The 27,113-nt window shown below is 45.6% G+C and overlaps 1 protein-coding gene across 1 annotated transcript in view; it reads right to left on the reverse strand.

Moving 5' to 3' along the window:
- Positions 1-26,560, reverse strand: part of LOC104276624 (target of rapamycin complex 2 subunit MAPKAP1-like) — a gene marked incomplete at both ends in the record, with an annotated part of 29,590 nt that extends 3,030 nt beyond the window's left edge. Inside the window, 4 exons of the mRNA XM_009873021.1 lie at positions 3,832-3,939; positions 19,054-19,163; positions 26,138-26,314; positions 26,401-26,560. Coding sequence (XP_009871323.1) covers positions 3,832-3,939; positions 19,054-19,163; positions 26,138-26,314; positions 26,401-26,560 — 555 coding nt within the window. The remainder of the gene's footprint in view (positions 1-3,831; positions 3,940-19,053; positions 19,164-26,137; positions 26,315-26,400) is intronic.
- Positions 26,561-27,113: the final 553 nt, after the last annotated feature.

The raw sequence follows: 27,113 nt of genomic DNA on the forward strand, positions 1-27,113 counted from the left end.
ACGGGGCAGCTCTGGATCCTCCGGCATCCGGCACCGCCACCAGAACCCGCCTGCTGCCACCAACCCTTCTGCCTGCGCCCTTCTCTCTGCGCAGGCTGCCTGCCCCGCAAAACCACACAAAACTCGAAACCCCAGCCTCCTCCTTTAAAAAAAAAAAAGGCACAATGGAGTGGTGCTTTCTGCCCACCTAAGCTGAGTCAAAAGCAAAACTGGTACCAAGTGCTACATACTTCTGCTCTTCAAGACAGGCACCATGGGCAAGCCCTCCTGCCGTGCTTCAGGAGTCGCAGCGGGGGCACGAGTTTGCAGTCTCTGGATGTGATGGTCACCCAGAAAACTGACCTACTTCCCAGTTTGCAAACAACAGCTGAAGAGCTTTACTCTGTTGTTGCAGATGTTTTGTTTGGCTGGGGGTTTTTTTGGTTTATTTTGTTTAATTTTTTTTAAACCAAGTTCAGTACAGAGATAGTATTTCTGTTCAAGAACTTGAACCACTGTGAAATACGGAGTTATGTAACTCAGTCCAATTTCTTTACAGAAAATCCTGATTTTCGAATGAGACAGTAATGAAACAACAGGCACAGGAAGCACGAGTCTGAAAATAAGTTAGAAGCTAAAACCAGGAGACTTATCCAAAAGGGACTCCTGTAAGCACGGCAGGACATATAAAAATGACACATTAGTAACATCAGCATATTGAAATGCCGTATGTAGCCTATTCAAGAGCAAATGAACCTGCATTTCCTCGATAAAACAACAAAATATAAAGTTAACTGCATTGCAAAAATGTCCCTTATTACTTTAATGTACTAGTATATTGCTTAATGAAAGTTCTTAATTGTTATACAATTAATTACATACACAGAGTCCCCAATTACATTTTCCAATAAGACACTGGCTTTGGTACAGGTCTAAAGGCACTAAACCAATTTTAATATATTAAGACCAATTTCCCTTGAATACTAATTACTAGCTAATGATAAAATGAGAAAGAGGAACTTTCCAGAAGTAAGATGGTAAGAATAAAACTAAATTAGCCATGAACAGTTTGCTCCTACACATAAAAGCATTTCACATTACAAAGTGCAGGCTTTGAGTTTAAAGATAAATCTTTGTGCGAGTTAAAAAGTTCTGCACACCGCAAACAGTTTATTAGTTTGAATGCTATTTGTAAATGTTGGATAGATAGGGGATTTCTCCATACATATTTCTTAATAATGGAAAGTTTTCTGTTTCATTTAATACCCTAAAATATAAACTTTCTATTTGCTCAAAGGAAACCGGCAGCTATTCTGCTAGCAGATGTTTGGCATCATACAAATATGTATTTATAAATGAATATGAGACTATGAAGAGCACACTTACAAATAATAGCCGTTACAATAGAGTTTTTCCTGACTGGCATAGCTAAGCTAAAAGTATTTCAAATAAGAACAAAATGCAGAAAATTACTATCTCATTCTGATGTTAGGATTTTCAAGCTATTATTTTATTAACAGTGCAAACCTGTCAATACTTCTGCTCTAACGCCACGCCAAAAGATAGCTCCTTAAGCACTACAAAATCCAATTTCTTCTTGTGTATTGGGGGAACCAGGCTATGAACAATGCATGAATTATGACTGATCTTATACAGTGTATTGTCCTTGAACATCTACGCGTGCCGAGAGCAAACTGCACGGATCTGTCACAGACATCCCCGAGCAGGGACAATGGAAGATCACTTTAAATTCGTCCACATTTTGGGGGAGAAACTATAAGCAGATTTCCCCTGCATTCCTTATTTGAGTTTGGTATCCATTCAGAAAACATTCAGCAAGAGCACAGCAGAAAGGAGACAGAATTCACGTCAGCATTCACCAGATTACCGTCAGCCTTGAACAAACTGAAACACTGACTTGCTCTTGAACCCCACAGAGTCTCAGACCCTGTTTTGCCTTCGCTTTTCCACGTTGCAGGCGCCGGCTGACAAACATGAGACCCACGAGTGGGGACAAAAGGCCACCCCGGTGCTGGCATTCCAGCAGAGGAGGACTGTGGCAGCTCTGGGGCGCAGCCCGGGGTGCTCCCTGTCACGGCCAGGACAGGGGCTCCAGGTCACCTCTCAGATGGGCACCGTCGATTTGCTTATTGAGTGCCCGCCGAGATCACAAATTCAGAGTATTCTCACCTTGACAGCCCCAGGGAACCACCCTACACCTTTCCATGCCCTGTTTGGCTGAGGAGCTGGCTTCCGCGTCCCCTCGCCTAGGAGGGAAGAGGAGCAGCCGCTGCACACGGGAAAAGCATCCTCTCACCATGACAACTGACATTTATTTTGAGATAAGGCCTCTGAGCATTTGCTACTGATGCACAGTAGACCAAATGTCTCCTGCTAATCCACTAAAAACCTAAAACATACTTACTATTAAAGTAGTGGTGCAACCTGAACGTAGTCACTTGTGAGAGCTAAGAGCATCAGTAGACAGAGCTACAGGCCACAGCATGGATTCCTCCACAGATGACGAAAATATGTTAAAAATGCAGTATATAAAATACGCTTCTAATAACAGAGACTGGACAAAATAAATGCTATTTGTAATCAAAATGCGCAAAACCTATGTAAGTACGACTGGTGTGCATCTTCTCACAGATTAACAATTGATATGAAAATAACAGCCTGGATGCAGATGTTGGGGAATTCTGGCTTGTGGAAGAGTGCAACTTGATTAGTGAGGTTAAAATCGCTCAGCACTCCTGCTCCCTTCTGCCGCATCTTCCCCTCCAGTTTCTTAGAACCATTTTATGGGGAAACGAACCAGAAGCATCAAGAATATTGTGGGAGCAAGTCCCGCCCTACCTGGGAGCGCTTCCCGCGGGCTCCAGCCAGGAGGTGCCAGCCCGAGCTCGAGGCAGCAGCACCTCTGCCTGGCCCCACAGGAGCCCCTGGAATCAGGAGGTGCTTTGGGAATGCTCTGCTGTCATTCCAGCATAAAATATGAAATGCTATAGTCAAAAAACATAAATGGAAAGGTCTCATCTTTGTAAAGAGAGAAACCCCACTTCTGCTACTTGAAACAGGCTCTTACTATGATTTTTTGCAGCAGGCACTCTGAGCATGGTCTTGGCTGAGAGGCTGAACGCTACTGGTTTCCTCATTACTACAATCAACATTTTCACAGCTGATTAAAATAGAATGAAAAAACCCAACCCAAACTGAGAGCATGACTGTTGGAGAGAATGAAGGATGGACGAAAATGCTATGGAGGACAAAACCAAATCAATGTTAAATGTGGGGGTTTTTAAGTTTCATATAATTCCTTGTACAGAAATCAGGAAATAGTGTTAGGACCATTAAAACAGTAACAGAATAAAAATATCTGAGCATAGCTGGAGAGATTATTTGTCTAGCACTTTAAAAATCATCCAGCTGCCCTAGTTATATCTGTGTGGTTAATTTCTTTAAATTCTATGAGGAAAAAATCCGTGCCTCTAACGCTGTATCGATAAGGCAACAGGTATTGCAGACCAATGACTTTATCCACTAAGCAATGCCTGCAATAGAAAAGTTTCATATTTCCAGTTTTTCATGATTGGTCACAACTTTACAGAACAGAGTTTAACAGAAAAAGATTAATCATGAAGTGATAAACAGGATGCAGACTATGTACTAGAAGGTATGAAATCCATCATTTCCCTCCAGAATATTGTTTTGGCACAACTGAGAAGTGCCGCAGGAAAAAGAGACTCGTCAAAACTTACTTGCCCAGACAGTACAGCTTGTATTCCAAAATACATAACTTATGTGAGTTTAAGCAATTTACAAGAGCAAAAGTGAAAAGGGGAAACATACTGTTCTCCCGGACAAGGCAGAATTCCAAAGTGCTCTGGCTCTCCAAGGTACAGTCTAAATCTACTGGGACATTAGGTTCACTCTGCTTCTCCAGCCGATACTGAGGACCTGAAACATAAAGTAACTTGTAAAATCATCTGTTTTCTAACAAAGTGATGGCTTATCACGTTCAACTAACATGAGATAACTCAGCCTAGAAGTTGGGCAAGTAGAAGTTTCTGTTTCAAAGCTCTTTGCCAAGGGGAAGGGCCCAGCTGTGAAAAGGTGGAGGAGGAGGGTGTGCAAGGAAATCCCATCCCGCAGTCACCTTCGGCTGCCCAGCACCGTGACCTGACAGATTCCTCCTGCCCAGCATTTCCGTGTCCTTCCGACCCAGGGAGCAAGTGCTGCGAGACAGGGCTCTTGCCTGTTCTAACAAAGACCTGCTCAGACCTCAGTGTGCATCCGCGTTGCGTTATTTGGGCACCCTTCCCCTTTTACCATTAAAAATCTGTACAATCTGGTAACTAACGCTAAACAGATACCTGGAAAAATTTAAGTGATGCAAAGCACCTTTTGTGAGGTCTTGACGTAACAAAAAAACTAGAAGTGAAATAACGAAATCTATTCCCCCTTCAGCAGTACTTAAAATATTTCTGAATGCTTCCTGACTTTGAATTATGATAGTATATGATGAAATATTTAAAACATATAAGAAAATTAAGCATTTTAGCCTCAGACGGCATGCCTAAGAAATGGAATTTGTTAGCCAATTAATTCTAAATTTACTACAGCAGAATTTCAATTACGGCTTCTCATCTCGTCTCCCCAGAAGCCACGTGAAGCGCTCACGGCACCGCCGGGGCGTGTTCTGCTCCCCAAGTGGAACAGCGTTTCTCCATACAACAGAGCCCCCTTGGTCCCGGGGAGCAGAGAGGGAGCCCGGCTCTCTGCAGAGCCCGGCAGGGAAGCGGAACCGCTCCCACCCTGCCCAGCACACCCAGAACCAGCCATGGCCGAAGGGTTCAAAGGATGAACCGCACTTGAGAGGCGGCAGAGATGCCTCGTGCCAGCGCAGGCAACAGAAAGGTCAATACACACAGCACTGTTGGTTCTCCTCTCCCAGCTACTGGAAATGCAATTAAAAATTTTAAATAAATTAAGTAAACAGAGGCCTGGCTTGCTGGGCAGAAGCAAAATACACTGATCTGAAACAAATATCAAAGTGGTAAATCAATTTGTGTTTAAAACCTGGTGCAGGTTTAAAACAGAAGCAGCGACGGCAAAACGTGTGTGTTTTGTCCATTTGTGAGAACATCGCAGAGGTTCCCACACTACGCCCGGGTGCTGAACGAGCCCCAGCAACACCAAAGGCAGCCGAGCTGGGGGTTCCCGTCCCAACGTCTGCGGCACGTGGTGCCAAACCCCGACCCCAAGCGCTCCCACCCACAGTCTTTTTTAGCAGACTGCAATAACTGGCTGCTAATACAGCAAGGAAATAGAGCTACAGGCCAGGAACCAAGGCAGCCTTCCATGTGAGTAACTCCCTTAAAGCAGAACATACCAAGAAATTAATTAAAAAGTGTAAATGGATTTTTAGAGAGAGTATCTACTCTTAAATAACATATTTTAAATATCCATACACATTTACATGACCTCTACTTTATAACAGATGAAGAATGCTAGGATGATTCTGCGGAGGAGTTTTACTACCAGACTCTTCTCATGAGTTCAAATGATGTCACTGCAGCAGAAACATTAGGTAACGCAATGGTCTCCTAACAGAATACTGCTCTGGGAACCTCAGCAACATTTCAAGTGCTAATACCAACGCTGGGTTTTATGGGTTTCTGTAACCTGACGCGAACGCTCCGTGCACTGTAAAACAAACCTTTGGAACCCTGGTCTGGGAGCAGCAGCCGCAGCTCCAAGCACCTCCTGTGCCCAGCGCCCGAGCACCTGTGAGCCACGGCCAAGTGGAAGTGACCCGGGCAAAAGGCTCTGAAGACAAAGCTCATCCATGCAAACCCCTCTTCCAGATCCGAAATTCTGTCACCAGTACTCGGGGTGAGAGAAGCTGCTGCTGAGCTGAAGCAGGAGCGCTGCGGGCACAAGCGGCATGTCCGGGGAGAGCAGTGGCTCCACCTTCCAGCAAACTTTGCTGGTTCAAGATCCAGCAGGGATTTGCTTGGGTTCCCCCAGAGAGGGTGTGAGAGCCAGGACCCTTCTGCATTCGATCTCCTCCATTCTTGGGCCAGGCTACTGGCACAGCGCTGACACCACACGCTGCAAGTACCACCAGCAACAGCAATTCTTCTCTCCTGGAGCGGTTTTGGCGCAGCGACAGAGGAGCTCTGGCGGAGCAGGGCTACCTTGGGCAGAGCCAGCATCCTCCACCCCCCCCTGCTAAAATCCCCGTTTAACCCTCCACACCTTGCTTCGTGCCTACAGATGTCCACAGTACTTCTTATTTCAAGCTATTTCAAGATATCCCTTGAAACACAGGGAGGTTTGCCAGGAATTAAAATCAAACAGGGCAACGACCCCCAAGGTTACACCCCAGCCCTCCCAGGGCTGCTGCAGAGGTGCCCCAGGAAGAATCCCGCCACATAATCAAATTAAGCAGCTCTCTTAGGGAAGGCAGATGGCCATCCGCATAACAACAAACCAATTCTGTTGCCATTTAAGCTGCAAAGCCTTCAGAATGGGGTTTTGAAAGCATGACCCATCAGTTCTAATTTTTAAAACTTATCCTTTCAGTCAAGACTAGAAAAAGGCCCATTCCAACTTTTATCTTCACTACAAAGTGCTGTTATCTTGGGCTGATGTCAGGAGCTCTATCTCTCTTTCTGCTGACAAGCAGAGACGAGAGAGATAAGATTGGGAACGAATCTCACTTCTCTGAGTAAATAAATAATCAATACTCATCTAAATGTAAATGAGAAAGTATCCCCCTCTGATAACAGGGCTCTTATCAAACAGCCAATTTTCTGCAGACATTTGGCCTCAACCAAATCACCATCATTCAGCCCCAGCCTAATGGCTAAAAATCGTAACTAAATTGAACCGATCACCAGAGATCAACTAAGTTCAGCCATGGCTACCACAGGTTCAAATGTTTGGAATGCAATTTTTCCCCCATTAACTTTCAATAGCGATGAAGAATACCACGGTCAGGGGTTGAATCTGCACAATAAACAAACACTAACACTTAAAAAGAGAATGAGAGTTTAAACAAAACCCCAAACAAACCCTGTCTCCATTTCCAAACTAGTTACTAGAGTAAAATAAGGATTACAGACACTTACCTCCATATTTAATGTTTGTGGCATTGCCAAACCTAAACTAATATGACCAGTATACGCAAAAAAACTCCAAATGGCTTAAAATTGAACCTGTATTTTACAGTCCCTGACAAAACACATCGTTGCATCCTACGTATCCCTTATCTTCAGCTCCCTCTCAAGAGCTCCTGTAGTTCTCACCAAAGCCCCAGTCATGTTCTTTGTCAGCTGCTTCTCTCCCTTTAGGCCAAGCATTTGTTCAAAATACTTCGGGATTTCTGATTTCTCTAACATTGACCTCCAGAATTTATTGCACTGTGTGAGAAAAAGAATTCCCTTTTGTTTCCAAAAGCCAACCCACCACTTTTGGGGCATGTGCTTCCCATCTTAGGACCAACTGTGATAAAACCTTCAACTGTGACAAACTCCTCCCAGTTCACCGTCTCCCACACGGGCACCTCATGGGCTGCACTTGTGCCCCATCACATCTTTTCCAAACTGGAAAAGACCTTCTTTCCACAACATCTACTCATTTCACACGTCTGATCCATTTTTGCGCTTATCCATTTGTCTGTCTTTCCCCTTCCGTATGATCATTTTTGAGATGAAACACAACCATTAAGATGCGGGGACATCCTGATTTATGGACTGGCACAGTAATGTCTGTTTTGCCCTCCTTTCCCAGTTTCTGCTGTTCAGCTTGTCTCTCTGACTGCTCCTAAGCACTGAGCTGAAGAGTTCAGAGAACCACCCATGACGACTCCAGGATACTTTTCTCGACTGATGGAAGGTAATTAGAGCCCATCAGTGTATACATATAGTTACGGCTGCTTTTCACCGTGTGTATTATTTTGCGCTCATTGACACTGACTTCCCTCTCTCGTTTTATTGTCCTGTCACTCAGCATTGTGAGATACCTCTGCAGTGCTTCACAGACAGCTTTTATTTGCACTATTGCCTCTTTTGTATCAACAGCACATTTTGTCACATCAGCATTCACATCCTTTTCCATGCCCCCATCAACAGAACAATGCAGGTTCTACCAGTTCCACGGGAACTCCACCATAACCTAGTTACCGATAACGGAGGGCTGTTATTCCTATTCTTTGTTTCCTGTCTTTTAATCAATTATTCATCCATGTGAGGATCCCTCTCATCCTGTGACAGCTTAATTGCTTTACAAGCCTTTGTAAAATCTTTTTGGAAAATCTAAGCATCCTCTGAAAACACACAGCCCCTCTGCAGCTGGTCTCTGACTTCCTCAAAGGCTGCTCACCCGTTTCTGAGGCACAACCTGCCCTACAAACACGATGCCCGTTTTATTCCTCAGTATTTTGCATTTGTCCACACGTCATCTATTAATTCTGCTCCTGGCTACAACTTCCTTCTATAATTTCCCTGTTTGCTGGTAGGGAAGCCAAGGTGGTCTCTCCTCAAAGTCCTTCACCAAACCCTTGCCACCATCCACGCCCAGGGGAGCAGCAGACAGAGCAACGGACCGTACATCACATTTCACAGAGCAGCATCTTCATATCCGACCTCCACCACATCTCCCCGTAACTACTGTCTGCTCCTGCTCGTTTCTTGCCCTTCATGGATTCATTTGAAAACTCACTCTCCTGGCACGCAGCTCCTCTGACAATTCTTGACTGTTGCCTTCAGCCTCCCCGTGCCGGAGCCGCCGCACAAAGGGCGTGTGCTTCCTCGCCTTTCAGCAAAGCAGGAAAACCTGCCTGGGTTTAGAGCAGGTGAAGCCTGTCCCGGCTCCGCCAGGAGCTCCGAGGCACCTGAACGTCTGTGGCGGCAAAGGACGCGACAGTTTGCCCCAGACCAGCCACAGAAGTTCACGCGGTACTGGAGGGGGATCTCCGGTCTCTGCCCTGGACACGGGGTCTCAGTGAGCGCTGCTGCCCGCGCAGGTGCAATTCCAAAACAATGTGGAAAATCAGGAATTTAAAGATGGTGAGGCAGTCATTGCCTAATAGCCAAGGCTGCTGATGCCAAGCAGACGGCAAATAAGCAAAAGTGAACACGAGCTATGTTTCAGGCTCTGTCCACAGCCAGAAGAAAGACAGGAAAGTAGTCACAAGAAAATACCTGATAAACATTTAATGTTGACGGCTGTGGTACTTCCCTATTTCAAGTCTCTCCTTTCACAAGGATACATGATTTATTGCTTCACTGCTCCAACCCTAGGTTTTGAAAGTGTGATTTCTTTTGAGTTTAAACTATATTTATATTTATTTTTTGTTATCGCTTTTTTATTATTGCTATAGAAAATATTTGCTGGAAATATGTTGCAGCTATTACAAGGTCATAAAAAAGACGAGGTTTATGTATTTCTATCATTTCAAATAGTCTGTCAGAAAGTATCAGTCGCGCTAAGTGTAAGACTGCTGGATTCCAGCTTTCCCTCTGCCAGCACATGGGCAGCATATGGGAGAATTAAAATAGCTCAGTGCGGCTGCTCCTTGGGTGCTGGCTGGGAGCAGGCGAGCCGAGGCATCCTCGCCTCCTCCTCCTCCTCCTCCCCGGGCTCGGCGGCCTCGGGAGGGGCTGGGGGGGAGAGCAGCTCCACTGCCAGACCCCAACCCTGGAGACGAGTCCTGGGCAAGGACTCCAAACAAAAGAGGAGCGAAGGAGGAGCGGGATCGATACGCTGCGCAGAGCACAGCAACGGGAGCAGAGAGAGGTCTCGGGCCTCCTCGGGTAGGGTTTTTCTTAACGTGACAGAAGGGGCAAGGATTCCATTGTGCGCTTGGCAATGACAATGAAACAACAGAAAATATGTAAACACTTCGAGAGGAAATAGCTGTAAAGCCAGAATGTTTACATCTCAAATCCTGCTGCTATGAGGACATCTTAAATCTGTTTATCCATTAAAAATCCCCCAAGCCCCTCAACACCTCTGAAGTGGAATAAAGATTTTATCATTACAAATGCAAATACTGGTTAATAAATAAAGATATTTCAATAGTAAAAGCAAACTTTTAACATTGCGCACAGCAAAAGACTTTTTTTTTTTAGTCCAATCTGTTTCTTCTTAACTTGCACTGTTGTGACATTACTGAATTTTACATACAGTTATCTGCTGCTCTCCGCAGAAATACAGATGGTTTTTGTAGAAATAAACAGTCATTTATATGAAACAATTGTAAAATAGTTTATGGAAACCAGTGGTGTAATGCATTCAAATAAATGCCAGGACCGGCTGATGGAGAGCCAAGGTGTTAAATCACACTGCTTAAGAATTCAGCTGTGGGAAACAGATAGTAAATCCAGAGTGACAGAATTTCCAGTGATGGCAAAGGTTTCTGACATCTAGTCCAGTACACAAAAACTACAGCAGTTCAAACCCATTTTACTTAACACTACCTTGACAGCCAGTGAAATTAAAGAATTTAGTCAAAAAGCCCCTTAAAAAGAAACAAACACTTCATTTATGTATTGCTTTTTCGTAGAACACAAAACAAGCAGCACAACCAGCAGCAAACGCGTCTTTGCAGAATGTTAACAAAATGCTTTATTTAATTGCTACTATAGACTTTTATTCTTTCTGCGTAAGCAATAAATAGCTGTAAATAAAGCTGAAAGGAGAAAGAAATCATTAGGTTTGATCTATAAGGTGGCAGAAATACAACATGCAGGGTTTTTTTTAAATCACAAATGTAAGGGCCAACGGCAGCTACAGCCAACGCAGCCCCTGAGCTGCCCCTGCCCGCACCATGGCAGCCCGCGAGCGGCCTCGAGGCGGGCTCGGACGGTCCAACACGAGCTCTCTACCTCGCTGACTTGGATCACAGAGTGAGAGAGGTGCTTTGCCCTGGTTACAGGAGGAAAGACGCCAGCACTGCGGCGAGGGGCAACGCAGCCACCTGGATGGCGCATTTCAGGCTTCACAAAAAGCCGGCTGGAAAGGGTCGGCCCCGTGACCGTCCCTGGGGCATCAGCAGCACCTTCTTCCGTCAGAGTGGATAAAATAAACGAAAAAGCCTCCATCATCCCAACGCCGAACCGCAGAACTTAAAATGTCACATAAATTATGGCTTTATTACAAATCCAGAAGAACCAGTAAAGGTATGATTTTAATACTAACAGCTATGAAATAGACTCAGTTCAACACTTCACTTCCATTCTGGGGGCCAGGCATGAAAAACTTTCCTCAACCATTGGGGCTGACGTCCAGAATCCCGTCGGCCCAGACGCAGAGGACTAACGCACAATTCCTATCCTGACAAACTACTGGCAAACTTTATTCCCGCCGAGCTGTTCCACGTGCACCAACACCCCTGTCCCCTTCACGCCAGGGTCTGCTCAGCGTCAGCAGGCTGGCAGCAGTGGGCTCACTGACAGAAATCATCAACCCTGCAACACAGAGATGGGGCTTGTAGGCAGAAGGAAATCATTTCAAGCTGCCCCTGTCACGCCCTCGCCCTGGCCAGCACCAGTCCTGCTGAGGGAAACCTGCCACAGACCCGACACGGAGTCGTCCTTCCTTCTTCCCTCGCGCACACTGCGGCAGAGCCCCAGCCCCAGGACAGAGCGGGGCGATGCCTTTCACCGACACCTTCTTTGCCACCTTGCCTCTTTGGCAAAACAGGGACAAGCAAGCAGGAGAGCCTTGACCAAGTATCCGCAAATACCGATGTTTTTTTAATTTAAATCCTGCTAATGCAAGCAGCTTAATGCAAGGAAAACCAGGATTTCTGAAGTGTTTCCAGGTAAAGCCATTCATAACGGGGCAGTAGACTCTGCAGGGATGCTATAATTATCCAAAACAAAGCACTGAAAGCCAAAGAAACTCAAAACCACCATTAAGCAGAAAAGCACGCATGTAAACACAAGGAAATATAAATTAATTGGCTTTTCACTGTCACAGATGCTGGGGCTTCCATCTCTTAAAGAGTCAGAGCAAACATATGCATCGCCTACTCTAACATATTTACTTTTAAATTTAAACTCCTGTTACCATCATTCACTGACAGTATCAAACTTTAATGACAGTTTATTCTAATTGCAGTTCATCTCTTAAAAATGCCTTGATCACTGGGCTGTGGTTTTACATACCTTCTTTTATCTCCCCAATTCCACCTTTTTCTATGTACATATCAATACACGTATGCGATAAAAACACCCCCCTCTCCAGCCATTTCTTTTTGCCCACTCCCCCACTTGCAAGGGGGGGTGAGGCCACAAAGCAGAGGCGAGACCTGCGGCTTTTCCAGCAGCAAGAGAGGATCCTCTGCCTGAATCTCCGTGCCCATCAGCGCCCTGCGGCGAAGGAGCTCAACCCCTCCTTGTGCTCCTAACACCCCCGGCCCGACCCTCCTCCTCCTCCTCCCTTCGAGCGCCCCCACAGCCCCCGCTGTGAGCCGGGAGAGCCGCCACCGAGAGAGGCTCAGAATTAGCACTTTTCCCCATGCTTATCTCCTGTGCAACTTTTGAGTAAAACGTGCTTATACACAGCTTCAGAAGCACGTTTAAGACACGAAATGTTACAAGTGGTGCTGAGACTGATGTGTTAGGAGGGAAATTTTTCGCACTGAGCTCAGATCTCTTTCCCGGGCTGCCTACCGAGGGGAGGACGAGCCCCACGCTTGCAGCACTCTTCATTTTGAGCTCCTGCTCCCGAAGTTCTGAAGGGTAGCGGCTCTGGGTGAGCAAATCCGAAAAAACAGGAATAACAAACCACTGCAGAACATGGTTTTGCAATAGGTTGTGCTGCTTGCCACTGGAGATGGAACAGATTATTCTAACTGGCCTTTGCAGCTATAATTCCTTTGATTCTCTTGTAGAGAGTAAAACGTGACATGGGAGACTTTTATATTTATGCTCTCTCCCTGTTTCTTGAATATTTTTCTTTCCTTGTTATTCAGCTTCCTGTGGCAGTGAGATAATACACTTATCCAGACTAGCAAGATTATTTTAGACTATTTTTGGTCACTTTGCACATTTTAAAGAATGCAAAAAGCACTAGTTGACAGCTGTTAGGGACTTGAATGTTATTGTAAAGCAGCTGTTTTCATTTATAGAAAAAGTATTAGTCTTTCTCCAAACTGAACAGAACACTAAGTTAATAACTCTCACTCTAACCCACGGAAAATACAGGTCATGTCTGTGAAATGTTGGCAGGAGGTATTGTTTATAACAATTAAACTCATATAGCATTTTGTGCTTAAAAGGACCGAGTGTTTCTTCTGCAGGGATGTTTGCAGTTCGAAGCAGCTATGAAATAATAATCACTAGCATGTTCACCCCGCAAAGAATTTCTACTTCAAATCAGACAAGATTAATCAGACAAGGCTTCTCTGTTCTCAAGAAATTTCAGATGAAAAGAGGCTGACATGGACCAGAAACGGGCAGGGTTGTTGTAACATTTCAGCATTTTACACGTAGTTTTGTCTCTCATTTCCTGCTAAGAACATTCGGGTTTTATATGCTGACATCAATGCTTAATTTGTTTGGAAACAAAGCCTCTGTACATATTCTCTCTGCATTCTTACTTACTTTACATTAGTATTTATAGTCCATTCAGTCAAGCTCTGGAGGAAAAGCAACTGGCATCCCAGAGAGTGCATTTGTTGAGCAGAAAAAGGAACGAGACAGCTCAAAAGCGAGGAAGATAACTTTCAAGGGTACGTACACTTCCTGCACATATTTAGTTTGAGAATCACCATGGCATCAAGATGCACAAAGTATCAAGAATGAAGTCATCAGCCTTCCTATGTTCTTAAAATTGTAAGCCATGCAACCATATTTTATAGAGAGTATTGAAAGTGGGTTTCAGTGCAGATATAAAAAGCCTGCTAAGATCTCCTTGCTTCCTGCCCGCTGGGGGATGCTCTCAGAGCCGGGCTGAGCTGGGCTCCTGTATCTGAACAGAAGGGTCTCTGCGTTTCATCCTGGAAAACCTGTGCTCTCCTTAGTCCAACTGGGAGCCTCCCTAAAAAGCAGGATTTAAAATGTACATCGACCATAACCTAAACTCCTGGTGAGCTGGGGAACATGTAAGTATTGGTAAAAGTAGGACCAGCAGCAGACTGACGGTGCAGGAAAATCATTTAGCAGTAAAGCAAACCAGGTTGCATTAATATGTTAATGTATTTCACAGCTCTGCAACATGACCTGCACGACCTGCAAAACTTTCTCAGCAAAGCTCAAGGGCAGGATTTTAAAGGCACGTCTAATATCTTCCTTTTTTAGAAGTTACAATTAAAACTCTTACTGAGTTTTAGGGAGCAGAATTATACCTAATACTAAAACACCCAAATCTCACCTTCTAAATAGACTTTTCAAGACTCCATTATTAAATCTGTCCAAAATCCAGACAGCACCATATCCCGCACTTCCACTGATAAATTCCAGAAGAATGAGAAGTTCTTATGCTCCTGATTTCAAGCATGTGATTCCCGCTCTGTAGATCTGCCGCCCTGCTGACCAACTTTGTATTTAAGCCACCAGCTGCTGGAGCACTCACAACGTTCAGAAACGTCCCCAGAGCCGCAGCCACGGCAGGTTCACACCGAGCAACCCGTAAACCGCCCGTGGGTGCTGGGGCTCCCCACTGGGCCTTCAGCCCAGCACCCCAGTGCCACGGGCACGGGACAGTCCCTGCGCCACCGACAGAGCTTTCGGCTTTTCTCCCTGCCACGTCACACCGTGGCCAGGACATCACCTGCCCGAAGCCTGTTTCTCTCCTGTTCTGGCTATTTTGAGACACTTCCAAGGCTCTCTCAAGGTGGTCCATCGCTGGATTAGACCAGTCTCCTCCAGGAGCTCATTCCACAACCCAGAGTGTTTTATTTCCAGCTCCCACGTAAAATATGCATGTGCAGTACCTGCTGCTGAGCACGCAATAGGTTAAACAAATTGATGATAAAGTATTCTACTTGGTTATTTTTCATTACCATAAGAAAACATCAATTACATTTTCTATTTTATGAGTGTACACAAGGGAATCCATTACAATAACAGAGAGGTTATATGACTGGTTTTGCTGCTTCTTTCCAAAGCAAAAAGAACAGTTAGTCTTTAAGGACAATGAAACCAGCCCAGAGCAAAGGAAGGCACACCAGCGTATCTGCACAGGCAGCTCCTACCCTGATTTATCCAGCCTGACTCCAACTAATTAAACATCTGCCTCAACAACTTCCTCTGCAGATTCATCTTCTCCACAACGTAGCACTGACTGGTTGTTACAAGCTCTTCCTTAACTCACAGCCACTCCCCTGTACCTCCTCCCGTCGGTTACTGGGGCCGTGGCAGATGATCCGGCGTTTCCATGAACCCGCTGCTGCTGCCCCTCGCGGGACAGGTCACTGGGGCCCCAGAGCCCCACTTCTGTACAACCGTGGCCTCTATGAAATGACTTCAGGGCTGCGGTTCTCCCAGCTGTAACACGTACAGGTTATTTTACCACCTGTGGTTTTGTTGATTGACTCAAAAAATGTTATTTAAGAACGGCCACAGTTCATATGTCTCAGGCAAAAGCCTTGTGACGCTGAGAAAGAAAAACTGCAAGGAACATGAAATAGACTGAATAGTTTGCAATAATTTTGTCTAACATAACATCTAAATAGAGCTAGGCACAACCAGAATATTGCTTCCATTTTTTCATCCTGCTGCCTATGAAACAAAGGCTGCCTCCCACTTCTATCTCCTTCTACTGACCTGTATCTCCTGCAACAAACTCTTGCTTGAAGTCAAATCGCAGCCAGAAGCCTCTATTCAGCTTTAGTCCCTTCAGCAAAAGGGATTTTGACATAAACCCATCAGCATTTTTTAAACATAGCTCACACCATGGCTACGCAAATGTTGGTGCATGTGCTGAAAGAAAGTGAGGAAACCGGGGCGACCCTTCGTCAAGAGAAACTTGCTCCAGGAGGGAGGCGAGGGTTGGCACCCAATGGGATTGTGATGACGCCTCTAAACAAAAGCCAGAACTGGAGCCGCTCAAGTCATCGACCCACAGAGGTGACCGAGGCACAGGGGTTTTCAGGAAACTGTGACTCCACTGCTTGTTGATAAACCTCCTTATAAGCTGCAGACTATTGCTGAATAAAAGAATGAGAGAAATCTAGCCCAGCATTTTAGCCCTGGTCATGCTGGAGCATCCCCTTCCTGACTATGCTGCAGAAATGCTCCAGGCTCCTCGTCACCCAAACCAGCCAAACCAAGGCTTGCGTTTTCCCACAAACACAGCACCAATATCAAACACGTCGTGCAGGTCCGTGGTGAAAATAGGTCAGAAAGCTATTTTCTATACATGTGCTCGAAAACAGCACAAGCTGTAAACGTAATAAATTAATTTGTCCTGTGAAGACTGGTCTGGAGGCACGCCGAAAATGTGCAGAAAAGTTCACAGGCATTTCAGTTTTATTAAACTATTACAAAAGCTTTAGATAAATATGTTAAGTATCTTTTTGGTTGGTACTTAAAAGGAAGCATTGCTGAATGCGAAGAAATGCTTTTCCTAAATCATGTCCTATCTTTTATTCAGAACTGTGACATCCTGATCCACTGCTTAATAATGACCTCAACTACAATGGCACAGAGCCGCACTGTGCTAATGGTCTGATCTTAAATCCCATTTCTCTGTGCCTCTCCCAGTGAACAGAAGAGGTCTATCCACTCCAGATATGAAGAATGTGGCGGGAGACAAAGAATGCTGACAAAATCTTGTCCTGGCCCTGCCCCTGTGGTGGCACCCAGAGGGGCTGCGCGGGGCCCGAGTGAGCAGGAGCAGCCCCCGCGCCGCAGCTTCTGCCACCCCCAAAGGGAGTGACGGACCAGTCACAGTGTTGGAGAAGGGAAGATAGTTCTAACAGTTTCATTCGTGATTTACCAGTTCGATACATAAACACCTCATCTGAGAAGTCCCTTCACCCACGTGGCAGCGTTACACAACAATTTCGATAATGCACTAGGAGTGCTCACCAACACTGAAAAAAGAACACAAAAATACTTCATTTCTGGAATTCAGTAGTCTGGGAATTTAAGCAGAAACCTTTCCCTAGAGTGTGACTCCAACTCATGAAGCTTACAGCTGCAGGTCCTAATTCCAGACGTACCTGTACACAAGCTTAAACTGAAATCTGCAGGCAGCACTGACTGTTTCAAGAAATCCAATTACGTGCTCCAAAGTAAATATACTTGTAAGTAACCAAAAGGTTTTTAGTCATGAATTGTGCTGTGGTGATATCCACAGCAGGGATGATGGCCATATCGCAAAGAGGGGAGGTGTCACATAGATAATTTATAAAAAGTAGATTAAAATGATTTCTTATATAATTGCCCCCCCCAAGCAATATGTTCATGCTTACATATCCTGCTACTACCAAGGTTTCTGAGCAGCAATGCCAAAATGGTAGAAATGAATATATTAACTGAAGGAATAATTGACAGGTCCATTCCCTTTCTAAACAACCGAGTAAAAGTAACAAAATAAAAGCGAGACCAAATTTCAAACGGGCAAAGAGTAAAGCATCTGTTACACAAAGGAAGAAAGGAGCTTAAAGACTGAGCTAAATGAATCCTTTAGCCACCTCCCTTCAGGGAAGAGAAATCTGATCCCAGGAAATAAATAAAAGTCACCCAAAAAGTGAACAAAAGAGGTGTTTGAAAAAATCCGAACACCATTCATCGCAGCTAACGACTTGTTCATTATGAGTGATGATGGATAAAGACTTCTCACGCTGAGATGAAATCAAGATTTATATGCATTGTTTCCTCTCCCAACTTGTGGGAAGATCATCATCATTTAATTCTATCTCTGCGGCCAGTGATGGGCATCCAGAGAGCTGGTTATCACACGGCGCAGTCAGCTGGCACGAGCCGAAACGTGCAGTTGGCACATCTGGCCCGAGCCGCCACAGCCGAGGGTGAACGATGGCTCCTGGCCAGCGGCCAAATCGCTGCACACGCTGCCGGGTCTCATCTACAACCACCCCTACCAGCAGCTCGCTCTTCCCACCCCCCTCCTCCTCCTTTTTTTTTTTTTTACAAGAATCAGATTTTCATTGCTTCATTCAATTGCTCTCCTCTGCCATTTTTTACAGCTCTTATCGTTCCCTTGGAATATGGCCTTGAGACAGCTCATCCGTGTCCTTCACTGTGTTATCTCTTCTAACTTTTATTAAAACTTCAGCTCTCATCTGAAGATAGCTAATTAAATCCATGACAGATTATATACTCGTTTAAAAACTGCACTGAACTACTTTTTCTAAAGAGAATGGGGTTTATTTTCTTTGCCCATAGTTAAAACTAAGGGTATATAAGGAGGTTTCATTCATTTACAAAGACAAGATCCTTATCTCCCCCTAGTATATAGATAGGTTTATATTAAAGTCCCTTTGTTGTGTGACAAGACTCGCTGCAATTTCTCACAGTAATTATTTCTGGAAAGATCTCTCAGCCTTTTACTTTTTTTAATACTTTTGCAACACACACACTAACACATATGTAAAGGCGCATTTACACCCCGGCAAAGCATTGCTCTAAAACACAAATGCAAACACTGTACATTTTCTTTTTTAAATGTTGATATGTCTTAACTATAATAGTACTGTTTTGACACATTGCAGGAAGTACATCAGCATCATTTTCTTACATAAATTAAAACTACACAAATTCTATCAAGGAGCAGTCTTACTGTACTTCCACCCATCATCTCAAATTACCACTGGCTGGACTTGAATGCAAATGGCTTTGTTATCATAAATAAGTATTTGCAGTAATGGATATACTGCTCTGCAGCAAACACGATGCAGCTCCTCCGCCGCCTGCTTCCAGTCAGCATTGAGGACACAAACCTGCGGCAGAACCGCATCCGAGCGGTGCTGAAAATCACAATACCCGCTGAAAAGAAATCGAGCATCTTTCACAACAGTTAAAAAAGAGACATAAAATATGCCCATGGAAAAAACAGCCTACCCTCTAGAAAATACAATAAATAACCCACCTGAGCCTCTCTGTGATCCCTTCCTTCTCTTTAAGGCCTTTTGTAAGATATCCTTCATGGTGACCTTCATACTGTCCACCTGAATAAGTGAGAATCCATGAGCAGCATTTCTGCAAGACAGATGCACATGCATTTTTACAAAATAATCATCATCAGGCAGCTCACTGCGACGGTCGCTAGTTTCAAGCAAAGGACTTGTTAGGCACCACAAGGAACAGGGTTGGGCTGGGAGAGGAAGTTAGAAGGAGAAACTGAGCAAACTCCCTTAGAAAGACAAAACCGGAGAAAACGGATTGAGAGTCGAGGTGTGCAAGGATTTTCCTAATTTATCTTTATTTTTGATCAATTGGTGTTTGTCACTACAACAGAAAAACGAGCAAATGTACCCGCAGAGCTCCTCAACTCCTCATGAAGAAGTTTCGCAGAGCACACGGGAGGAACGGTCTGCAGTGGCATTTCCATACCTGTCCCCAGGGCTGAGCTACCGATCCCGCGGGGAGAAGGGGAAGCACAACACACAGGAAGAAACTGGCAGCTCGGCAGCACTATTAACACTATTTCAAATGCAAGTAACGGGCTTTCTTTGGGCACGTTTTTGTCAATGCTGTGGCATGAAACCTCCCAGGTGGGTTTTTGGCACCAGGAAGAAATTGCCAGGCAAGTGTGGGAATCAGCATCGCTGGGACAGCCCAGCAGGCGACAGTATGGTAGGAGATGGCCGTACTGGGACAGCTGTGCTGGTGAGCTCAGCCCCGCAGCCAGTCTCGTTCGTGTCGGTAGATGTCACTGCAGACGGAGCTGCGGGAGCTGCGGGCAGGGCTGGCACCCGGAGTGCCGGCGAAGGAGGAGCTGGCTAGCTGGCAGCCAGGAATTTTAATCAGGGAGCAGAGCTCCATGTGAATATCACAGCTGGAATGTTTTTAAAAGCGACTGGCAGTCAAAAGCAATCCAGGCGACCCTGCCACACCACACCACGTGTCACTGGGAATACGAGCTTGAGCTCCGGTCACTTGGGCATCCCTGGCCCATAATCAACAATCCTCAAGCCCTCGCCACGCAGCCACACTCACTCCTGGGCCCTGGCTGCAGCGCAGCTGCGGGGGCCAGTGAACCTGGGCACGTGCTGGTCACCAGCCTGCCGTCCTGGGGCTCTTATCTCTGCTTGCGGCCACCAGCACAAGTGCACACTGGCCCCTGTCACCCCACCGGTGGCACGGAGCAGCCTGATTTGCCCCAGTTAAGCTTTTCAACTCAAAGTCATCTGCCGAGAGGGGCTGGAACAGGCTGAGGAGATGGTCAAGAAATCCAGCAGTTTATGCATTACAGGAGATAAAACGCCGGCCCCGCTGTCAGTGCGCGGCAGATGGGGCTGTGCCCAGAGCACGCCCGCTCCCGGGGCAGCTCAGCCCCGTCCCTTGCCCCGCAGGAGCCAGTGCCCAGGACACGGAGCTCCCTTCTCATCACTGGGTTAGTCTCTGAATTTCACTCACAATTCCCTTTGTTCCTGGCAAAATGAATCTGCCTAAAAGCCCCAAATTTATGTTCTCTAGACCATTTATTATTTATAACTCCATCTTACTCGTCTTCAAACCAAATACTCCCAATTTGCTCATGCATCTCTCTATTTCTGCCATGGGCTTAACACAGGATGAGCAGAACCGAGCCCACATCTCCCCGGGAGAGGGAACCCACCGTGCTGGCAGCGGCAAAGCTGCCGTCGGTACAGCCCTGGGACTCAGGGTTTTGACCAGTGCCACACAGCGAGCAAAGACCTTCCTAGACTCTGTGCTGCTGAGCAAATCTTCGCTGCAGCTGTGAAGCAACTGGCCACAGCTGACCCGGCTCGAGCTCTCACACCGACACCGACCTTCAGAACACGTATGATTGTCTTTCGATCCCTGATACTGCTGAAGAGCACGTGCTGCTCTCGATCCCGCTCGCGTTTCGGGCTGTCCCGACTCGGTCGCCTCTGTGTTGTGCAGCTGGCCTGAGAGCAGTCGGGATGATTCCCCCGACGCTGTTACTGACTCGTGCCTGAGCCACGGCCACTCTCTGCCTCAGAAGCTGGATCCCCACCCAGAACAACCTTTAAGATTTTATTTTACTGATTAAAGCACAATAAGAAAAACCTCTGTGTTTGACTATATTTAGCATGCTATCCAGCACACGAGACTCTGGCAAATGCAGTGAAATGTAAAGCACACTCGCGCTTGTAAACTTTTGGATATTTGCTCTGGAACAGAGCCCGGGGGCTGAACACACAGTTCCCTCTGCCCTCGCTCTGGCTCACGGAGCGCCGCTCCCCTCAAACGATAGAGCACAGAGCCCCAACAGCCACATTTTAGCCCTCGCTAAACCCACGGGTCTGAGCTGGGTGTGGCTTAAGCCCAGGCCAAGGAGAGCGTTGGTCGCCGAAGGGGTGGGAGCCCTGGAGCATCCCCGGCACGGGATCACCCAAACCATTGCCCGCCCCGGCGCGGGAGCATCCCCTGGAGGGATGTGCTGCCCACTTCGCCCTGCCAGCTCCCCCGGAATGCTCCGCACGGGTAATGGGCATTGACTGTCCTCACGCAACCTAACTCCAGCATATCCTTAGCTACGATTATAAATTACGGGTTTTACCTGTCTCTGCTAACGTGTGGTACCCTTATTTTAAGTCAACACCCTAGAAAGCGGGACAGACAAGCAGATGCCATCCAATCAATTAAAACTGCTGCTTACAAATTGGAAGCCAAAGAAATTCCTTAGCTTGTATTCTCTGTCATTTTACAAAAACATACCTGGGTGACAAGGTTAAATCAAGCAAAGGAAATCCCTGGCACTTATCATCCACAGGCATTACTGATAAATTGTGCGGTGGAGGAATAAAGGATTACCTTCTGTATTTTTTCATTACACTTTTCTTTTGTTACAGAATACATAAATCCATTGTGGCACAATGTAATATGTATCATCGTGCTACACCTGTGGACGTTTCATAACGGCTGCCATGTCTGTGCCGTCAGGAATGATAAGTGAACCACCCGTGAATGTTAATGATAGTGATCATTCTGCGGTAACTTGGCTTTCCATCTTCTTTTACAGCCTCAGCGCTGGAGCCAGGGTGGCAAGGTTCAGAGGAGGAAAGAGAGAACAGGAGGAGAGGCCGAGCCTCGGCGGCTCGCTCCAAGGTGCTCAGGGGCGAGAGGGAAGAGGGCCCGTCCCCTCCACGGGCTCCCTTTTCCAGCAAAATGAAAAAACAGCACTTAAAGGACAAAGGGCTCCTGTTCTGAACAAGAAACAAACTTTTCCAGAAGCTGCCTTGCCAACCTGAAACCATTTACTTTTTTTTAAATTTTTTTTTTTTAAACCCTGAAGTGGAATTTATAGCGCTGAAAGCTCACTGCAAGGAACGGCTGGCATGTGGAAAGAGTCTGCGAGCGACTAATAATGATTTCCACTTGACGAGCACCAAGTCAAAGTTAAGACTAAAAATCCCAGCTGACGCCATGTACTCAAGCTGGGTAATTTTTACAATAAAGTGCACAGTGATACGAACCCGAGTAACTATGCCAGCCACAATCTTCATCCTGAGCCTAAACGATGCTGCTTTAGTGCACCTCAGGCTAGCCCTGGACAACTCTGTGCTCCCGAGTTTGACGTGCTCTGCTGCGACACCACCATCAGCCATGGAGAGAGTCGGCTTCCTGCTCGGGCTCCTTTCTCAGGTCCGGCCCCTCCCTGCTCACTGTCCTGGAGCCTCCTTCCTAACTCTGGCATCTGCATTAATTTATTTGAATTTGTATTTTATGAATATTCAAAAACCATACTTTCTGGATTACCTACACTCTTGTATATCCAAGTATAGCAGAGATGCTGATTTCAAAAACACATCCATACATAAAACAGTCAAAGCAATCTAAACATAATATCAAAACAGAAAAAAGCGTGACAGAGCAGAGGAACCGTACGCCGAATTCCATCTGTGTGCCAACTGGCAGCCGAGCTACAACTCCTAGAAACACCATTAGATTCAGTACGTCAAGCTGCGATAATAAAATTTCCAAGGGAAAAAGCCCTAATGATGGTACGGATTTATCTTAAACCACCTTTGTTCTGAGTCTTCCAGGTATTACCTCATCTCAAGAAGCCTGCATTCGCGTGAATGCGGAGCTTTGTCTGACTCCCCCTGACGCGGCGTGCCCGCCGCCACCACGCGCTGTCTGCGAACGCCGTGTCTGACATTGGACAAAGCACGGCTTTCCACAACAGACACTTTCCAAAAACATAACTCGCTAGACTAATGGGCAGTTAGAAGCCAGAATGACTGCCCTCCGTCTTCTCCTTGTGTAACTTTGCCAGAGTCCTTGGAACTTGCCAAATTCGGTCATGCCTGCTTAGCTTGCTCGACTGATTGTGCCAGAAAAGAAAATAAGACACAGATGTATTTGAGCTCTTTGAGATGCCAGTAAGAGAGACAGCTAATGGCTTCATCCCGACCCTCCCCTACCAGCTGGACACAGGTGGGGGGATAATGAGGTCCCTCTCCCTAATCAAACTCAATTATTTACTACTCTATATAGCCACAAAGACATTCACATTCAGCTCAGAACATAAAATGCACTGTGGGCTACTTCCAGCCACCGCCACCGGGCATTTACAACTAACTCGAGTGGCTAAGAGTTTGCCTTGGCAGGGGTTGAAGTGTATAAAGTTCTGCAAACTGTTTCTGCTCAAACATGTCCTGCCGAAACGGGGTCTCTGGCGAGGTTCCACAACTGTCAGCTTGGTAACTGCACAACATCTGAAAATAAATCCAACACGCAGGATGGGTGAGATCTGAAATGAAACACCAGGCTTCATCATGAAGCTTCTCAGAAGCATCAACTTTTTTCAACAGCGATTCAATATTAATAAACATTACAAGTCACAAGCCTGACACTCCAGCAGCTGAAACACTTCAGCATCAGGGGGAGGAAAAAAAGAGATGCAAAATATAAAACCACAACTGTATGCGCTAGTAGGATGGCAAGGAAGGAAGATGATGTAGAATTTACAACAAATCCCTACAAAAACAAGGCAGCACACACATTGAAACCCACAGAAGTAACAATCTTTTGATCAAGTAATGATCGAGTAATTCTCTTTTCTGGGGGACATTAAAAATTCTAATTTAAACCTAACTATTTACAAATAACTACTTACACAGGAAGTACAAGCCATTTCAAATTAACATGTAGACACAAAAAACACCTCGAACCCTCTCTTAGGACGTGCTTGGCCCTGTTTCTAATGAGCGGGACCTCCCAAGTTGGAAGGAAGGTCTTCACAAGAGCACACGTTATGTTTAAGCGAACGATTTCACATTGTTTTTTCAGGGTTTGCAGCTGGACCTTAATCCTGCTACAAGCAGCAGTCAGAGAACTGCTGGCCAGGATCCTGCTGAGGTCCTGGGCTCCACGCGGGAGCACCGGTTCCACCTCCGCCAAGACAACGGCCAAAGTCTGGGACCATGGGTTTTACTGCGTTTAAATACGAATCCCGACTTGTGTCCTGAGCACAGGCAATGAGGATTGTAGGTAGGAGGCAGCTGTGAAAGAAAGGGGACTTTCTCCAGATGAGAAAGCATCTACATTCAGAATCCTGTAATGACACAGGCTTCCTAACCGGGCTACCCGCAGTAAATGCTCGCGATCCTTTGTGATTGAGTGGAATTAGAACAGAATTTTGCATATACCTGCTGGTACTTTTCTGGGGACATCGAAAAAGAAGGATTATCTTGAAGATAAAACAATCATAGAATAATTAATTTTTTTTAAAAAAATCATATTCATGGCACTAGCATTGACTCTAGAGAAACGTGTGCAGGAGGTAATCCCTCCTGTGGTCGCGCAGGAGGAACTGAACATCCCGTAACCCTACACAATAAAGAATATAAAAGTGTAATTAAATAGGTCAGAGGTTTTTTAAATGTCTGGTTATTCAAAACTGAAAGCAGCTGTATGGTTATGAAATGTAAGTGATCCTTTATAAATTAAATAAAAGCACCCAATAACCAGGAAAACCCTATTAGCATTTTCATCTCAAGGGATCCAAAGATGAAATTTTTTTCCCAAGTAAGAAGTGGTTTATGCTGCCAGTATTTTGTTACAGCAATTAAGGGCTCCGGATGGTTTACAAGATTTTTCACTCCCAAGTAAATAAAAGTGATCAAGCACAGTACATATCACTCAAACACTAGTTCACTGATCAATGATATAGCAAATTCTTCTTGAGCTACAAACCAGAGAGCTTCAAGTTTCAGTGGCAGACGAGGTCTTCTTCATCAAAATTCTCCTGGATGTTAGAGCAGCATGGCCAGTCCTACTCTACCTGGCACCCGTATGTGCTGCTCCGTTATCCTCTCCATTGCTGTGTTGTTCTTAACACACTCTGCAATTGTTTGTGTTTAAAATGACTTGTTTTGCAGCCCACCGGCCTGTCTAAAAATGCAACTTTATTACTTTGTCTATCAGGCTTTGTCAGGAGATTTTGAAGTTTCTCACATATGGAATACCCAGACACCTTCTTTTTTCCCGCTAAAAGTCAGTACGTCTTTCCAAAATAATTAAAAAGTTACTACCAAGATCAGTTCTTAGTATCTGTTGGAAAGTGCTCTGAATATCAACACGAATAACTTCATAATCTCAACTCTCTGAAGCAATTACATACATTATTTCATTTATTACTCATGCCTACTTTTCATAAACTAGGAGCATGGCTGGAGCAAAATGTGCTCAGGCTTTGTTTAAATTCCAAGTATTTACTAACGGGAGTGCAACAGCCCAGTATTCTTCACTATTCATACGCCGAAGGCCTTATTTTCTTCTGCACAGTTGCAGACTCGCAAGGGTAGGCTCCCTCGAGCTGCTCTGGCAGCATTTACTCCTCTGCCGGCCTCGTGACGGAGCCCCGAGCAGGGCATCGCCTGCAGAGAGCCACCAACACGCGGCCCCCGGGATCCTGCTCAGTTCAGGTGATGGGAGGTAGAGAAGAAAACAGAAGGGGAGGTGGGACGGACGCCCGGGGGTTCCCCAGAGCTGGAGAAGGCAGCGTCTGTACTCACATGCGCACGAAGAGCGACTGTTTGGCGGCCAGGCCGGGGGACGAGTACTTTTCAACCAGCGCCAGGGTGCTGAAGCCAAACTTGTGAATGGGCTCGTTGGAATCCAAGGGTGGGAAATCGGTGTCGACCTCACCGTCGTCCTCAGCGATGTGCAGGCAGTAGGCGTTGACGTTGTCGCTGCGACAAAGACAAACCACGTTTATTCGGGGGGAAGCTGGAGCAGCAGCTCCCTCAGCCCGTCCGCACCTGTCCCCGAGCGCCACCGGGCACGGCGCAGGCTCCTGCCCAGCTCCAGCCAGGGATCGCGCATGAACGCGTCCCCGCAAAGTCCCAACACGTCTTGCTGCTCCATCCACGTGGTAACAACAGCAAACCCCCAAAACCTCAGAGTAAAGCACGAGTCGTACTCCACCAGGAACTCAACTGCAAGTACAGCACTGACAGTGATTAAAATACACCAAAGTCTAGACAAGTTTCACGACTTCAAAAAGCTGGAAGTAATATTTCTCCATTTGTGAACATTTATTTATTTATATAACCATTCCATCTCAGAATGAAAGGCAAACAAGCAGTGTTTATCTATTTTTTCATACACCAGCTGTGAAAAAGTTTACTCAAGGCAGTCCTGAAAAGCAGAGGATGCTCTCAGGCAGGTAAATGGGGCAATAAACTACAGGAAAAGTAAAATACCTGTTCAACACAGCAGTAATGGTTTGTAGAAAAGCTACCTCTTCTAAATATCTAAGAAATTCAGTCATTAAAAAACAGTTAAATATTAGTTTAGACTAACAGGCAAAACTAAGTAACATAGAAATTTTTAGACTGATAGAGGGTGAAGAAAATATAGAAAGATCTAAGCCTCTTTCTTTCCACTTACAAAAGCCCACAGGGAAATAACTATATATAACCAAACATATATCAATTATATTTTCCTAATATTAAACTCTATTTCAGATGTTAACATTTAAATTATTGA

The sequence above is a fragment of the Apaloderma vittatum genome, unplaced genomic scaffold (genome assembly GCF_000703405.1).
Source record: "Apaloderma vittatum isolate BGI_N311 unplaced genomic scaffold, ASM70340v1 scaffold12727, whole genome shotgun sequence".
In the NCBI taxonomy this organism is placed as follows: Eukaryota; Metazoa; Chordata; class Aves; order Trogoniformes; family Trogonidae; genus Apaloderma; species Apaloderma vittatum.